At 35.6% G+C, this 17,597-nt stretch overlaps 1 protein-coding gene across 4 annotated transcripts in view; it reads right to left on the bottom strand.

Moving 5' to 3' along the window:
• Nucleotides 1–1,255: 1,255 nt before the first annotated feature.
• The window catches only part of PTPN22 (protein tyrosine phosphatase non-receptor type 22), a gene marked incomplete at both ends in the record, with an annotated part of 77,973 nt that continues 61,631 nt past the window's right edge, over nt 1,256–17,597 (bottom strand). For all 4 annotated transcript variants that reach the window (XM_079728421.1, XM_079728418.1, XM_079728420.1 and 1 more), the window contains 6 exons: nt 1,256–1,320; nt 5,658–5,735; nt 9,344–9,374; nt 11,805–11,920; nt 12,390–12,473; nt 15,853–15,880. In XM_079728421.1, coding sequence (XP_079584547.1) covers nt 1,256–1,320; nt 5,658–5,735; nt 9,344–9,374; nt 11,805–11,920; nt 12,390–12,473; nt 15,853–15,880 — 402 coding nt within the window. The remainder of the gene's footprint in view (nt 1,321–5,657; nt 5,736–9,343; nt 9,375–11,804; nt 11,921–12,389; nt 12,474–15,852; nt 15,881–17,597) is intronic.

The raw sequence follows: 17,597 nt of genomic DNA on the forward strand, positions 1-17,597 counted from the left end.
CAGAAATCGTCACTACTCACCAAGGTGTCCGCCCAGAAATTTATTTACAATTTGATCGTCACTTTACATTTTACCGCCTTGATAAAGATATTTGGAAATAATTGATTACAATAAAGTACTCAGATAAAATCTCTGTGGTTTGATGACACTAGTACCTGGAAAAGTACTCAGCTCGATGAACACTATAAAGTTAGTTTAAAAACCAAAAAGTTTATTGAGCACCTCTTGTGTACATTACACTACAATAAACAGGTAATATTTCATCCAGTGTGTGCCTTCACTGGGATTCCTAATGAAAAATATTGAAGAACAAATGCTGTTTAAGTATTTCATTTTTTAGAAAGTTATGAACTCTTTAAGTGAAGTCATTAGGATGTCAGAGGAATCCTTTGTAATAATTACCCACTAACTTATGTGTTACATAAAATTAGATTTGAAAGATCAACTTTAAGATAAGGCAGATCCATATTCATATAGAAAAAAAAATTTAACTAGTAGTGCCTCTAGTTAGTTGGATATAAATTGTACATGTTTATATAGGACCTTTGAAATGAAAAAAAAAATGCCACCAAAAGATAGCTACTTTGTTGATTATTCTTCTAGATTTGGTAACTGAATAACATTGGCTAAACCTTGTCCGGAATGTGCTTGAACATCTTGTTATTTGGTATATCCAAACGAAAAACTGATTACTGTCATTACATATATATTGTATTCTCTTTAAATATAACTTCTTTTTCTTACTACTCTTGTTTCCCACAGCACTTGGAAAGATGTATACTCCATTTAGGCAAAAATAATTCCCAGGGAATAGTCATTGTCACAAGCAATAATTTTATACTGTAACCACAGGTAAGATTTTTCAAAACATTTTTTATGGTAACTTCTGAAAATATAGACATTTAATTGAGATCCAATTTTTACAAATCTTTTAAAGTTTATATTTATGTAGGAAAGTAAAGTAGACTAAAAATAACTTCCAAAAAGGAAAAATAAGTCCATTGTAAAACTTTCTCATACAGCATTCTCTATACATAGCTTAAATGACAAACTCCTATTTGTGCTTTCCAACCCGGTGTAAATGAGATGAAAATGTAAAACTTCTGACATTTATTTGCATATTGCTTTTAAATGCTATTAACACATTACCGTATCTTCATTGTAGATATTATGAATATACAGCACTTATTCTAGCTAGCAATATTCTAGTAGTTTCATTTGCAGATTCACTTGCAGCTGATTTTCCAAACTTGTGTTAAATATTCCAAGTTGATGGTGGGTTCCTTGGTCCTTTGGGTTTTGAAAAACGATTTGCAAAACCTGGGAACAAAAATAAAATTGAATGAAAAAAGAAAGATTTCTTATACAGAAATGAACACTTGGATTTTAGAGTGTATTATAATATGTGCAAATACATGGATTTTTTCCTAAAAGGTTAGACAGCATCTTTGATCAATTTAGTAATTTTTTGTAAAAGCATTCTAGTAATTATGTTAGTGCTTAAATGATAACACTAGAATACTAATAACATTTTAAATTTGTAGAACACTTATAAATTTAATAATGGTAATAATTAGATGATTGTAATAGCCTTTGGTAATTCAGCATATAGTATTCTTTTTTCCCAGGTTTATCAAAATATTATTGACATATGTTTGTTTACATGTGACATGTAAGTTTAAGGTTACAGCATGATGATTTGATACATGTATATATTGTGAAATGATTACCACATTAAGGTTAGTTGACACCTACATCCCCTCACATAATTGTCTACTAGTGTGTGTGGTGATTTTTTAAGATTTTTCTTTTCAATATAAGATTTTACTTTTAACAGCTTTCAAGTATATAACACAGTACTGTTAATTACAGTTGCCATGCTGTACATTAGATCTCCAGAACTTATTCATCTTATAACTGGAAGTTTGTACCCTTTGACCAACATTTCCCCATTTCCCCCACCTCCCAGCCCCTGGCAACCACCATTCTACTCTGTATTTCTATCAGCTTAACTTCTTTAGATTCCACATGTGAGAACATATAGTACTTGTCTTTCTCTGTCTGATTTATTTCACTTAGGGTAGTTCCCCCAACATCCATGTTGTCACAAAAGGCAGGATTTCCTTCTTTTTTGTGAATGAATAATATCATATATATATATATATACATAATAATTCAGATAGTCATGTATGTATATATAGAGTCAGCCCTCCCTATCCTCAGATTCTGCATCCACAGATTCCACATCTGTGGATTCAACCAACAGTGGATCAAAAATATTCGAAAAAATATTTCCAAAAAGTTCCAAAAAGCAAAACTTGAATTTGCCACACACCAGCAACTAGTTATATAGCATTTACATTATACTGGGTATTATAATTAATCTAGAGGTGATTTAGAGTAAACAGGAAGATGTAGGTAGATTATATGCAAATACTAAGACATTTTATGTAAAGGACTTGAGCATCCTTCGATTTTAGTATCCACGGGGGTCCTGGGACCAATCCCCCTTAGGACTGGTACGACTCTACGAGGATTTTTCACTGTGCAGGGGGTTGCACTGCTAACCCCATGTGTTGTTCAAGGGTCAACCATATACATATATCTCTCACATCTTTTCTATCCATTCATCTGTCAGTGGACACATAGGTTGTTTCCATGAATTGGCTATTGTAAATAATGCTGGAATGAACATGAGGTGCAAATATCTCTTCTGAGATAATTCCATGTCCTTCAGATATATATTCAGAAGTGGGATTGCTGGATCTTTAATTTTTTGAGGAACTTCCAGACCGTTTTCCATAGCGATTGTACCAATTTACATTTCCACCACAGTACACAAGGCTGCCCTTTCTCCATAGCCTCACCAACACTTGTCTCTTGTCTTTTTGATAATGGCCATTCTAATAGGTATGATGTGATATCTCGTGGGTTTGGTTTGCATTTCCCTTATGATTACTGATGTCAAGCATCCTTTCATGTGCCTGTTGACCATTTATATACCTTCTCTGGAAAAATGTCTATTCAACTCCTTAGCCCATTTTTTAAGCTGATTGTTGGGGTGGGTTGTTTAATAATATCCTTTATCTATGTCTTTTCACCCACCACCCATTCATCAGAAAAACAAAACTGGGGAATTTAAATTTCAGAAAAATAAGCGCTATTGCTTTAGAAAATTATTGTATTAAATTCAGTTGTACTTCTACTTTGACCCAGAAAGCCCTCAATTTACTCAGAGATTACATTTGAAAAGATTAGAAAAAATAAAGTATTAAACAATCCTGAAAAGCTAATAATAAAACTAAGTGGTTAATTATTTTTATTTCTCTCTCTCCTCAAACACTCCCCTCCAGGCCTTCCCCACCCCCCCCCCCACACACACAGAAGGAGGATGAGGAAATTTTGCATAACCAATGAAGGCTATTTCTGGATGCCTTCAGAATATATGCAGGTTGATGACGTAGGTTCTTAATCACTTTAGCAACATATGACTTTTCTTTGATAGCGTTATATTTTCAAGGTACTCTTACACTTAGCAACTTTAAGGGCTCAAATTGAGCAATGAAAGAATCGAAATACAAAGGGAAAACAGAGAATGGAAAACTCAAAGATGATTAATTTCATCATCTTATAAAATTGTGGGAATTATATACCTTATAGAACTGATGAAAATGATCAGCTGGTTAAAGCACCCAGCTCAATGCCTGGCACATAGTAACTACTCAAGTACTGCCTAAATCTGAAACACCAAAAACTATGCCAGAACTGGAAGACAAGGAGATTAGGGAAGAGGGAATGAAAAGAAGATAAAAACAAGAAATCCACTAAAATTTATTAATAGTGGTGGTAAAAAAAAAAAAAAATTAGGGGGAGGGGGCGCACAGCCTAATTCCTGCACATTTCACTCCTCTGAGTGGTAAATAAGAAGATAGAAGGAAATATATTCCAGGTTCAATAGTTTCACACAATAGTCACAAAATTATCCATTCAGTCCAGATAGCTTGATTGTAACCGAAGTGGACTGAGAATAGAAGTAAGAATATAACACATAAGTACTAGGTATCTGAAATTTGAGGAATAGCTACATTCAGTGTTTTTCACTGATCAATACTCAATAGTTTAGAACAGTAGTGAGCTACCTTTTTTGCATGTAGGACAATTCAGGAAAAATAAAAATGTTTATAAACCACAAATTTTTTTCATTCTAATTTAAGTACTTTTTGAGTAAAATGCCCTTATAATGCCTCTTTTATAAAAGAGAACCAATGAAAAAATTAGGTGCTGCTTTTTAAGTAGATAAAATGTTCAACTTTGAGAAGAAACAACATGGAGACAGCTGTACAATATTTTATCCTCATATTATATCACAGACTGTTGTAAAGTTATATGGGCCATGAGTTATTCAAGTGGTGTCTCTGACTGAGAGAAAAGAAGGAAGCAAGGAACATTTGTGTTCCAGGTAAAGTTTGGTGCTTTTTTCATAGGTTATATAATATTCTACATGAACTTTTTAACTAAATGATTTCATAAGAATAATAACTTTTTCCTAATTATAACATTTTAAACCTTAGAGTTAATGTAATCCAAGTAAAAATTTTAAAGCCCAAGAAACAGATCCAGAGAGTCTAGTTGAATACTTTGCCATGGTGAGATAGGAACCATAACCCCAAGTGCGGCAGAGATTGCTACCTGTCCACTAAAATTTTTCCTTGCTTCTTCTTCAGGAATAGAATAGTATATGGGAAACTGTCTGCCCAGCATTATTGCATTTCCCAGTGTCTTTTACAGTTTGGATATAGCACATGTATAAGTTCTTTTCAAGGGAATGTGAGCCGGCATAATGTTGCCTCTTCCAGGCTAGTGCCTTAAGACCAGAAAAGGAGGCCACACCTCTTCCACATTTTTCTCTCATCTTCTTGCCACCTGCAATCTGAACGTGGCAGCAACAATTCTGATCATTCAGATAAGGACAATACATAGAGCAACAGTTCTCAGGATGTGGTCCCTGGGACCACTGGAGGTCCCCCAGACCTTTTCAGGGGGTCTGCTTTTAGGTTAATAATAATTTTTAGTAGTAATATCCTATATTATTTGCTATACTCCTTACAAAAATTATAGTATACATAATACTACCTTAAATAGTATCATGAATTTATGTTATATAGAATAATGGAATGCTTAATATAAAATTGTTTTAAATTTATAGCTTATACTAAAGAGCAATTGGGCAAACAGTTCCTTTAAACTGTCAGAATTGTGCTTCGGCACCTAATGTTGCATGAGTTACACAAGATTAGATAGCAGCATCTTCTGTTCTTTTCATCACACTTGTATATTTTTTTATAACTTTGCTTAGATATGAACTAGAGTATTATGTCATTTCATAATTTCTTCATTTGGCTTTCACATTCATTTACTACATGCCAACATGATCATTTGGTACCTAGTTTTATTTTCCATATATGCTAGGCAATTCAGGCCTATGTAAGATGTAAGAGTTAGCTGAGGTCAAAAATAAAAAGATAAATGGCATGAAAAAGAATATAAACATAAGGACTTATACATGCAAACTTAAATCATATTAAAGTTGTATCTCTTATACTGTAAATAATTAAGATAAATATTTTTTTAATTCTGCTGGGAAGTAACACACATACCAAAATTCAAAAAGGAGCTGGAGTTATTTGACTGAACAGAGTCTGCAGGATTGTTTGATGGGGAAGAATTACAGATACCTAGAATCAAAAGAAAAAAATGTAAGGGAAAGAATGGATACAGACTCAGACCACATAATTGTTGAGATTACACATTTCCTCCAAATTAATTAATACTTCCAGATAAACATATTGCTATCAAATGTAACAAAACATAGATGTTTACAAATGAGTTGACACTATAATTTTCTCATTTTTGTGTGCGTATTTTTTTAAGTTTTCTTTTCTTTACAAACAGATTGTTTGTATAATAAACCCAACACTAGAGAGAATCACCAAAGGATACAGGAATACAATCCATTTTACTGTGAATCAACTTTTTCTGGGATTTACATTTTGGCTTTCAACTGCATCTTACTTTGCACTCTGATCGCTTTTAAGTACACTTTTAAATAATTTGTTCTCCACATTAGCTCAACCGTGGCAAGTCTGTGATTTTTCTTCCACCATCCTCTACGCCTGGAATATCTTTCTTCGCTTTCTAGCCTACTTTTTTCCCATTATGGATGATTCTAGTTAGGCCCAGAATCTGCCCAAAAGCACTGTTATGTTGCTTTGTTTTGCTATTTTAGCTACCTATAGGCAGACTTAAAAATATATTTATCTTCCCAGCACCTTAATATATTCATGTATCAGTATCTGCCCAATTCTGAAAACAATCCAGTGAAAACATGGTCCATATTTTTTTTTTTTTTTTTTTTTGCGGTAAGCGGGCCTCTCACTGTTGTGGCCTCTCCCGTTGCGGAGCACAGGCTCCGGACACGCAGGCTCAGCGGCCATGGCTCACGGGCCCAGCCGCTCCGCAGCATGTGGGATCTTCCCGGACCGGGGCACAAACCCGTGTCCCCTGCATCAGCAGGCGGACTCTCAACCACTGTGCCACCAGGGAAGCCCATGTCATAGATACTTTTATGCTGCCTGCTCAGCATTAATTCCTTCTTCTGATAATTGAACTTGAATTTTCCTTTAAGAAACCACCCCTCTCCAATGTTCAGCTGCCATACTTCTCGTGGAGCTCATTCAACCCTTAGATGAAGGAGCTGACCTATGACTAGGGCTGTCAGCTGGTACTTTGCCATGGTCACACCAGTTGTTTAGGTCTGACCTCATTCCTTATTGGTCAGCGTCCACATGTAACAATTGTTGAATGTTAGGTATGACACTATCCTCTTAATCCAAGCATTAAATATACTGGCAATAATTGGTTTAGGTTTAGCCAAGACAATCAGGCCCAATCAACACTAGTCATCCATCAGGCTGTTGCTTGAGCAACCAGGAAAGAGCTCATTTTTTTCATCATAAGCCTGAAATCACATGGTAAAAGCCTGCCTATGAGTGAGCTAACAGAGTGAAACAAAGTTAGGAGATATGGAATGAGATTTTACATCTCTAATTACATCATTTGAACTCTTGGTCATAAGCCAATAAATTCCCCTTTTCTGCTTAAGCTAGCTTAAGTTGGGTTTTCTGTCACTTGCAAATGAAGGATTTCCTAGCAGCTAAAGTTTCCCACCAAAAGTAGGCATCAGGTGGCATAGCTGACAGCTTCAACTCTTGTCACCAGCAGCCAGAATGATCTTTTCAAAAGACAGATCATGTAACATCTCTGTCTAAAACTCTTCTGTGACTTCCCATTGGGTCATTAACATGACCCATAAGGATCTAACTACCTCTCATCTCTACCATCTTTTGGACACACCTTACTCCTCTCTCCTCTTAATACCCTGCAGCTATGATGGCTTCCTTTGAGTGCCTACAACACACCAAATTCACACTGTTCTGTTCACCATCACATACCCAGTGCCTTGCAGAATGCCTGGCACATAGGAGGCACTCAACAAATATTCATTGAATGAATGAATGAAAGAAAGAGCCTGACACCAGGCTTAGATGCTAACTTAAAACAACAGGTGAAGAATCCTAATTTCGTTAAAAGTAGGACCAGTAAGTCATCCAGGCTAAAGGGAGAACATATAGAACTCAGGAGGCATGGACCATCTAGAAGGGGAAGAGAACACATGCAAGTAAAGGCAGATAAGTCTAAAGCTTCAGGATCAATTTTGGGGGCCAGATTTTGTTCTTAATTTAAGGACAGAAGACCAGAGGGTGAAGGCAACTGAGAAATAGAAATTAGCATAAATCTAGAGAATGACCTGGGAGCTCTTACTTAGAAATAAAACTCAGAGTCTCAGACAGTCATACCATATCTCACAACTATGCCAACCTAAATCTACCTGAAGTTTCTGTATCTTTGTTTGATATCCCCAAGACAGGTTTGGAGCTAGAGAAAGAAAGTTTTTTGGGTTTGTTTTCTGCTTTTTTTTTAGAGAAAGAAAACTGTAGGGACTTCCCTGGTGGTGCAGTGGTTAAGAATCCGCCTGCCAATGCAGGGGACACAGGTTCCATCCCTGGTCCGGGAAGATCCCACATGCTGAGGAGCAACTAAGCCCGTGCGCCACAACTACTGAAGCCCACGCACCTAGAGCCTGTTCTCCTCAACAAGAGAAGCCACCGCAATGAGAAGCCTGTGCACCGCAACCAAGAGTAGCCCCCGCTCGCCACAACTAGAGAAAGCCCATATGCAGCAACGAAGACCCAACGCAGCCAAAAATAAATAATAATTTGAAAAAAAAAGAAAACTGGGTGTTTCATAAACTAAGCTGATCAAATCAATCTTTGGCTAGCTATTCAAGTTACTCATTTCTTTGCTTTTAGCTGTTTTATTTCTTATGTTATATACTATAATTTCCTCTTGCAGTGTTTAAATTCTCTTTTGACTGACTTTAGAGGAAAGAGTATATTTTCCAGTCATGCTTCAGCCCATCATAGTTAAGAAATCAGTTCACTTCAGAGATCAGGTGTGGTGGCAATGAAAGCAGACTAGCACAAGTTTATGGACAGGGAGATAGAGTGAAAAGAGTAAGATTCAGCTATAAACCTTCTTACTTAGATTATACCTTAAATCAAGTTTTCTCAGTGCTCTTTGTCCCACCCTAAATACCAGTATAGTACCAAATAGCTGTTTGGTCCTTGATGACTAACCCAATGGATCAAATTTGTAAAAAATATACCACCACGTTTTATATACTTTGTAGTTGTAAATAGAAATTTCTAAGATAATCAGTTTCCCACAGTTTCAGGAGTCTGGGTTTTGTTTTTATTACAATATAGGAAAAACAGTAAGCAACAGACTTTTATTGCTAATAATACGTGGTAAAAATGGAAATGTGTCAATACTTTGCTTATTTCATTGAATCAACACATTTGTTTCACAATATGCTTTGCTATGACTACTTTCAAAGAAAGTACATCTGAGGTTAGACTGCTGGGAATTTTAAATAACACACTAGTATGATGGTATCTTACCATGGGTAGAGAGTGCCAAACATCATACTATTATTCCTGTGTATCAAACAGAAACTTTCTTTCCCCTTACTCCCTACCCAGTATTAGCATTGTGGAACCTAGCAGACTACAAGGCCTAGGGGTGATTGTTCTGATACATAGGACCCTAACAAGGTTCTGTTTAGGAATAATATTGTTCATTTTTTCAGAGTGGTTATGTAAGGAAAAATTACATAATATTGAAAGTGGTATGTGTATTCTAAAAATAAGTAAAAGAAACTTACTCTTTTTCATGTTTCGCAAAATTTTCAAACTCTACAAAATGAAGAAAAGGAAAAAGTGAGTTTTTTCCCTGTGAAATCCAAAATACTTTAATCAACTAGAAATATAGATTTCAGTCAAAAGGATTAATTTCTTTAAAAATGGATATCAAATGTACAAAATTATTTTTCTATCTTGCCATTTTTTAATTCAGTGCAAAGTCTCCACTTGATCTTATCTTGCTACATTTTCCACCCATATAAGAATCACACTATTTATTTAGAAATAGTGCTATTGTTGTGTCAGAGGGAAAGATGGAGTTCCTACCTGTCTTCTTTACTAGGCGACCATTCCAGGACCCACAATGGCTTCTGAAGATAGCTGTGATACATTGCCCTTCCCATTCAGGCCAAAAAATTTTGCCAGTCATTTTCTGTACTCAGTTTACTGAGGTTCACTTCATACTGTTAACCATGCTACTTTCTTCTCCCTCTTTCAGCAAACCCATGTCTTCTGCCTCCTTTATGGTGAAGTCTCTAACTTAACCTCTTCTAGGAAGCTACCCAGATTTCTTCTTTTCTTCACATTTCCTCAGGGTGTATGTTTTCAGTTTGTTCCATAGTATTTTACTTTTTGATAATTTTCATGTTGTTTCTTACATAGGCATTCTAATAGATCAACTGTACTCTTCTCAAGGACATTTAGATGTCCTTTATGACATTTCTATTTTCCTAATACTTAGAAATGTAATCTTCTATATAATAGATATTTAATAAATTTTTTTGAAAAATTTTATTTAGTTTTTAAATATAGATTATTTATAATTCAAAATATCCTAGTAAAAATGCTCCCATCTTTGTTTTCCATCTACCTAGTTTCTGATCCTCCCCCCACAGGTAACCATTGTTGTTAGTTTTTATGTATCCTTCCAAAGTTACTTATGAATATATAATATAAATATAGATCATATTTTCACCCTTTTAAGCAAAAGTTAATAAAATATATAAAAGTATATTGAGAGTCCTCATTCTTTTTTTAGCTGCATAGAATTCCATTGTATGCATATACCATGATTTATGATTTATTTAATCAGTTCCCCTAATGATTAACATTTATGTTCCCAATTGTCTACTCTTATAAATAATGGTATAATGAATAACCTGGTATACATTTCATTTCATATATGAGCAAGCATATTTGTGGGATAAATTCCTAAATGTGGAATTGTTGGGTCAAAGGATGTATGCATTGGTAATTTTGATAGGTATTGCTAAATTGTCCTCCATAGAAGTTATACCACTTACATTCCCACCAAGAGTGCAAGAGTGTGCTTATTTTCCCATAGCCTTCCTAACAAAGAGTGTAGTCAGACTTTGGAATTTGCCATTCTGAAACATGAAACACAGTATGTGACTGTGGTTTTAATTCATATTTCTTTTATTATGAGTGAGGTTGAACATATCAAATGTTTAAAGGTCAGATCATGCACATTTACTTATCTTTGAATTATCAGATCATGTATTTTTGCTCACTTTTCTTTTAGGGTTATTATTATCTATGAATTGCTAAAGAAATATATAATATTAAAGAAATATAGTCCTTTGACTATGATGCCAGTTGCAGATATTTTTTTCTCCAATTTGTTCTTTGTGTTTTGATTTTTAAGGTGATTTTTTGTTGTTGTTTTACCATGCAGAAATTTTCTGTTTTATTTAGTTAAATTTATAAATCTCCCTTCTTATGGCTTCTGGATTTTGAATCATAGTTATAAAGATCATTCCCACTCCCAGGTTGTAAAGTAACCTTTCCAGGTTTTTTTAGTACTTTGATGGGTTGGTTTTTTGTTTTTTAGCATTTAAAACTTTTATCCAACTAGAATATATCTTGGTATAGCTGTGAGGTATAGATCCTACCTTTTTCCCTCTAGGTTGTTATCCAGTTGAACCAACAACAGTGATTAAAACATCCATCTTTATTCCCTGACTTGAAAGGCTCCCTTCATCATATACTAAATTCCTATACATTTTTGGATCTATTTCTGAAGTTCTCCTTCTGCTCTGTTGGTATGTGTTTCTTTTCATACACCAATATCCTACCATTTTAACTATTGAGGCTTTACGATGTTTTAATATCGGATAAAGCTACCCTTCTTTCACTGCTTTTACTTTTTTTTTTTTTTTCGGTTTACTGACTATTCTTGCTCTTTTTTCCCCCCATATGAACTTTGGAATCAATTTGTCTAGTTTCAGGGAAAAAAAGTTGATAGTTTTATTGGGCATGCTTTAAGTTGTTGGGTTTTTAAAAAATTTTTAGTTTCCCTACATTAATTTTGATCGTTGTGAGACCAACAGTGAATATCAGTGAAAATATTTAGTCTAATTTTCATCTTAATGCTGGTGGCCCGGGGTTGGAGTGGCAGGGGTAGGGAGACTTTCAGTAATGGAAAGCCTCTGGCATATTTCCATAAACTCCTATCTTCTTTACCTTACTCCTTGTGAAACATTTTCCAGGAGTCTTCAATGTCTGTTTTGAAGATGTTGAATTTTCCATGGTGTTACGACAGCTAGTAGAATAAGTCTCTACAGGTTGAGCTTGCATACCTAAAAAAAAAAGTGTTTTGTTGCATAGCTTCTTAAGCCTTCAGATTGTATACAGGTATATATTCAGTAATTCTTAGCTTGACTTTTTTATTCATTATTTTTGCAATGCATTATGGGATTTTTAAATGTATTATTATCATTATTATTATTTTCGGTGGTACGCGGGCCTCTCACTGTTGTGGCCTCTTCCATTGTGGAGCACAGGCTCCGGATGCGCAGGCTCAGTGGCCATGGCTCACAGGTCCAGCGGCTCCACGGCATGTGGGATCTTCCCAGACCGGGGCACGAACCCGTGTCCCCTGCATTGGCAGGCGGACTCTCAACCACTGAACCACCAGGGAAGCCCCTAAATGTATTATTTTTATCTTATTTAATCATTCTTTGTACCTTTTCCATTTAGATCCTACTTTATTGTTAACCTTTAATGGTCTCATTTTTATAACTTTTTTGAGAGAGCACTGCCACTTACAATCTTCATCAGCAACAAGGAAGGACTCTAAAGTTCTTTCTGGCAGTGGAGGTGGCAGGGAAGAAGAACGATCTTGGTGTCTATCTATGAAAAGAGTATACAACAAAGCAAAAAAAAAAATTTCATCAATTAAAAGTCCTAAGTCAAGATCCCTTTTTGAGACAAAAATCATATGATATTGCTTATACATGGAATCTAAAAAATGGTACAAATCAACTGATTCACAAAACACAGAATCACAGATGTAGAAAACAAATTTATGGTCATCAAAGGGGGGGGAGGAATAAATTGGGAGACTGGGATTGACATATACACATTACTATATATAGAATAGATAACTAATAAGGACCTACTGTATAGCACAGGGAACTCTACTCAATACTCTGTAATGGCCTATATGGGAAAAGAATCTAAAAAAGAATGGATATATGTATATGTATAACTGATTCACTTTGCTGTATACCTGAAACTAACACAATATTTTAAATCAACTATACTCCAATAAAAAATTATTTTTAAAAACCCCTTTTTGGTATTGTATAACTTTTCCAATTTTTCAATATTAACCTACAACAGCCAAATAAAAAATTATCTGAACATTGACTGGAGCCTCAAGAACTTTGTTATTCTAGCTCTTTCGCCAATGAGCCTATGCTTCATCACAAACTTGTAGCTCACTTCAAAAGTATTCTTCAAAAGAAATTGAACCTGAATTTAGTCAAGCTTCTAATCTTACTACAATTTTACAGAGAATCCTGGAGATGGAGGAACATGTTAAATAAAACCATGAGGATACAAACAGCCAAATCCAGAATATTAGCAATCTTAAGGACAAATGGCCCATTCCCTCAACAAATAAATGGCATGAGAAAACTGTTACAAACTTTAAAAGGCTTAAGAAACATATAAACCAAAGGCAATGTGCAGATTTTGTTTGAATCCAGCTTCACATAAACCAACTGTAAAAAGACATGTTTGAGACACTTTGAGAAAATTGAACAAAGTCTGGATATTAGATAATATTAAGGAATTATTATTAACTTTATTAGTGTGATTACTGCTATTATGGTAGATTTAAACTGTGTGTTTGAAAATTTCCATGATAAAAAATTTTAAATAATGGAGCTATTTTCCCACAATGTAAGTCCTAGAGACACAAATGGTGTTCTATTGATGTATGCTTCTCATTATACAGCGCTAAGTATAATTATATACTTTATTAATGTCTTTTTTTTTTTAATTTTTTGGCCACACCGCGTGGCAGGTGGGATCTTAGTTCCCTGACCAGGGACCGAACCCGCACCCCCTGCATTGGAAGCACAGAGTTGTAACCACTGGACTGCCAGAGAAGTCCCTATTAATGTCTTTTGAAAATGAGTATGTGGTTAAGTGCTAGAGTTTTATCTGTCTTTGGTCATTGGGTTTTTCACGTCTTAGGACTTACCTATAAAGCAAGTTCTCTTGTTTATTCCTTATATGCTGGGTAATATGCAAAAATTAAGTGCAATACTTATTTCCATCACCTAATACCATAACTGGCATATAGTAGGCATTTGACAAATATTTGATAACTACTCTGAAGTAGCTTATCACCTTCCCGTTTGATTTTAGGAAATATTATGAGACTGTAACTTTCAGGTAGCGATATCCTGCCAAATACCTTCTCAAAATACCATTTTCATCTTAATACTCCCCTGATGAAGAACCTACAATGCTTATTACTTACTGAATTAAATTTAAATTCTTCTGCCAAGCTTCGTGTGTGATAAAATACACGTAACAAAATTTGCCGTTAATGACATTTAGTACATTCACAGTGATGTGCAATCATCACCACCATCTAGTTCCAAAATTTTTTTTTTTTTTTTTTGTGGTACGCGGGCCTCTCACTGTTGTGGCCTCTCCCATTGCGGAGCACAGGCTCCGGACGCGCAGGCTCAGCGGCCATGGCTCACGGGCCCAGCCGCTCCGCGGCATGTGGGATCTTCCCAGACCGGGGCACGAACCCGCTTCCCCTGCATCGGCAGGCGGACTCTCAACCACTGCGCCACCAGGGAAGCCCCTAGTTCCAAAATTTTAATTGTCCTGAAAAAGAAACTCCACACTCATTTAGCAGTCTCTCCCCATTCCCTCCAGATTAGATTGGCAACCACAAATCTGCTTTCTCTATACATAGATTTGTCTGTTGTGGATATTTCATCTGCCTAGCTTTTAAGTCCTTCAGAATTTTCCCACATTTTATCTATCCAAATTTATTTTCCATATTTCCCTATAATAGAACCTCTGTTGCAATTAAATTAACCTACTTACCATTTCTCTGTACCCATCATGCTTATTTTTACCTTTTAGTCACTGTTACTCTGATCCCTGCTCCTGGAATTCCCTCTTTTTTCCTCTATCCATATTCTTAAATTTCTTTCACCTACTCAAGCCTTTCCTAACCACTCCAGTGATACCTTTCTTTATTCCAGATTCCTGGTGATGATAATCAGTGCCACATAGATTATCACTTAATGGTTCCAAGTGAGTGTTAATTTTGTCTACCCAATTTGAATACATATATAACCATTAAGCAGTGCCCTTTCTTAAATATCCTGCCTATTCTAACATTGTATAAGGCACACGGAACTTGCTTAGGAAATGTTCATTTAATAATTACCTAATAAAAATTATAATAGGTAACATTTAATGAGAGCTTATCATTTGACAACCACTGTGCTAAAAGCTTTATATGCTTTATCTCACTAGATCCTCACAAAAATCCTCTTAGAAGGGGAGTTCTATTATCCTCATTTTATAAGTGAGAAAAATCGATAAAGTATATAATGTAACCAAGGTCATAGATTTTGATAACTATTGGTAGGCTGGGGATTTGAATGAAAGTCTACCTGACACCAAAGCTCATGCTTTTTAACCTCTATGTTATACTGCTTATTTACGTATTTGAGCAATATGTTAATATGAATAAATGTGTTAAGGGCAACTACTACCTGTTATAATGTATGTAAAGTACCCATCAGTGTTCAAAGGATGTTTGTTGTTGATGTTGTTATTCAATGTATAAAACAAGCAAGAAAGTACTAGAGAAGCAGTGGCAAGTTAAAGACCTAAGTGACCAGAAATAACTTTTTAGAATCACACTGTTAACAATGATAAAACCAGTAAAATGGAACTGCTGCAAAGTTTTAAGAGATTGTATCTAAAATACTTTGGGTTTTTTTGTTTGTTTGTTTGTTTTAGGGCTATATATCAAGGAGCAGAATTCTAAAATCCTGTCTTCCTTTTGCCCTTGACAAAACAAAACTACTAGCCTAGGAAAACTAGAAATAAATCAATAAATAGTGGAAGCTATTATGGAAACCATGCCATCTCCTGAGGTGAATTACTCTAAACTTAATGAGCCATTCTTGCAGTACAAATTCTTAGGGCTAAATGTCATCTAAAGCCAAAGAAAATTTGTTACCTGATTTGGGACTCTGAGGTTTTACACTCTGAAAAAGAAAGAAAGTCAAAGTGAAAGAAGAACATCTATACAAATCTATAAACTCAAAGCAATAAATAGCATTTTAAAATTACATTTCATATACCAATAGAGATAGTTATGAAATGTTGACCCTATTTTTCCTAATTTATAAATGTGCTGAACTGTGAAGAATCACCCACTCCTACAGTGATTTGTATATGTCATGAATATTGGTCCTAAATTGATCCTTTTTATAGTTATTTCCTTCCTACTCAGAACATTTCCCTGAAAATTTAATTCCAGGTAAGGTTGTTGCCACTGAAATTACTTCATGACACTGAAAAAGTAGTGATTATTCTTTACTCTGGGAGTTGTTAAGATAAAGACCATTAGCAATAATAGTAACAGTTACTAGCACATTAAAAGTGTAATTTAAGGGCTTCCCTGGTGGCGCAGTGAGTGGTTAAGAATCCGCCTATCAATGCAGAGGACATGGGTTTGAGCCCTTGTCCGGGAAGATCCCACATGCCACGGAGCAACTAAGCCCGTGTGGCACAACTACTAAGCCTGCGCTCTACAGCTTGCAAGCCACAACTACAGAGCCCATGCGCCTAGAGCCCATGCCCTGCAACAAGAGAAGCCACCGCAATGAGAAGCTCATGCACCACAACGAAGAGTAGCCTTCGCTCGCCGCACCTAGAAAAAGCCCGCACGCAGCAACAAAGACCCAACACAGCTAAAAATAAATAAATAAAATAATTTTTTAAAGTGTAATTTAAAAGGCAGGGAATATTTGCCCACCAGCACTGCAATTGTAAGCGTGTTTAAATGTTTTAGTTAATTCCTTTTCTGATCTCTGAAATTTTAAGACAGTTGGTTCATAGAATTATATACTAATGAATAACAGATTGTTCAAGGTACAGGTTTTTCTTCTAGAAGCAGGGAACATTATTCCAAAAGGTTTATCTTAAATAATATAGACATCTGTTATTTTTTTTAAAAAACTACTCTCTATGTTATCACAGCTAACAAGAAACAGCCTACCAGATGACTGCTATGAACAAGCAATCTACTTATGAAACAATTATTTTTGCCTTAACTGTCCTTAAAGAATAAAGTCAAATGTTTCTTCTTTCACTGTCTTCCTTGATCACTTCCAACCTGAAGGGATCTCTCACAGTTTCAAAGTTCTTATCTTCCATATGGCATTGATTATATTTGCCTTGTTATAATAAATACAGACAAAAATAAAGACTTGTGTACACATGCTATATCCCCACTACTGAACTATAAGTTTCTTAAGGGCAATAATTGTGTCTATACATCTTTTTATCCCCCACATCCTCTAGCACATTGTTTTATAAATAGTATCCGCTTAGGATTTACTAAGTGATGGGTGTTAAAATAAAAGGAAGGGGCTTCCCTGGTGGTGCAGTGGTTAAGAATCCGCCTGCCAGTGCAGGAGACATGAGTTCGAGCCCTGGTCCGGGAAGATCCCACATGCCGCAGAGCAACTAAGCCCGTGCTCCACAACTACTGAGCCTGTGCTCTAGAGGCCACAAATCACAACTGCTGAGGCTGCATGCCACAACTACTGAAGCCCGTGTGCCTAGAGCCCACGCTCTGCAACAAGAGAAGCCACCGCAATGAGAAGCCCGTGCACCGCAACAAAGAGTAGCCCCAGCTCACCACAGCTAGAGAAAAGCCTGCGTGCAGCAACGAAGACCCAATGCAGCCAAAAATAA

The sequence above is a fragment of the Hyperoodon ampullatus genome (assembly GCF_949752795.1).
Source record: "Hyperoodon ampullatus genome assembly, chromosome: 2".
NCBI lineage: Eukaryota > Metazoa > Chordata > Mammalia > Artiodactyla > Ziphiidae > Hyperoodon > Hyperoodon ampullatus.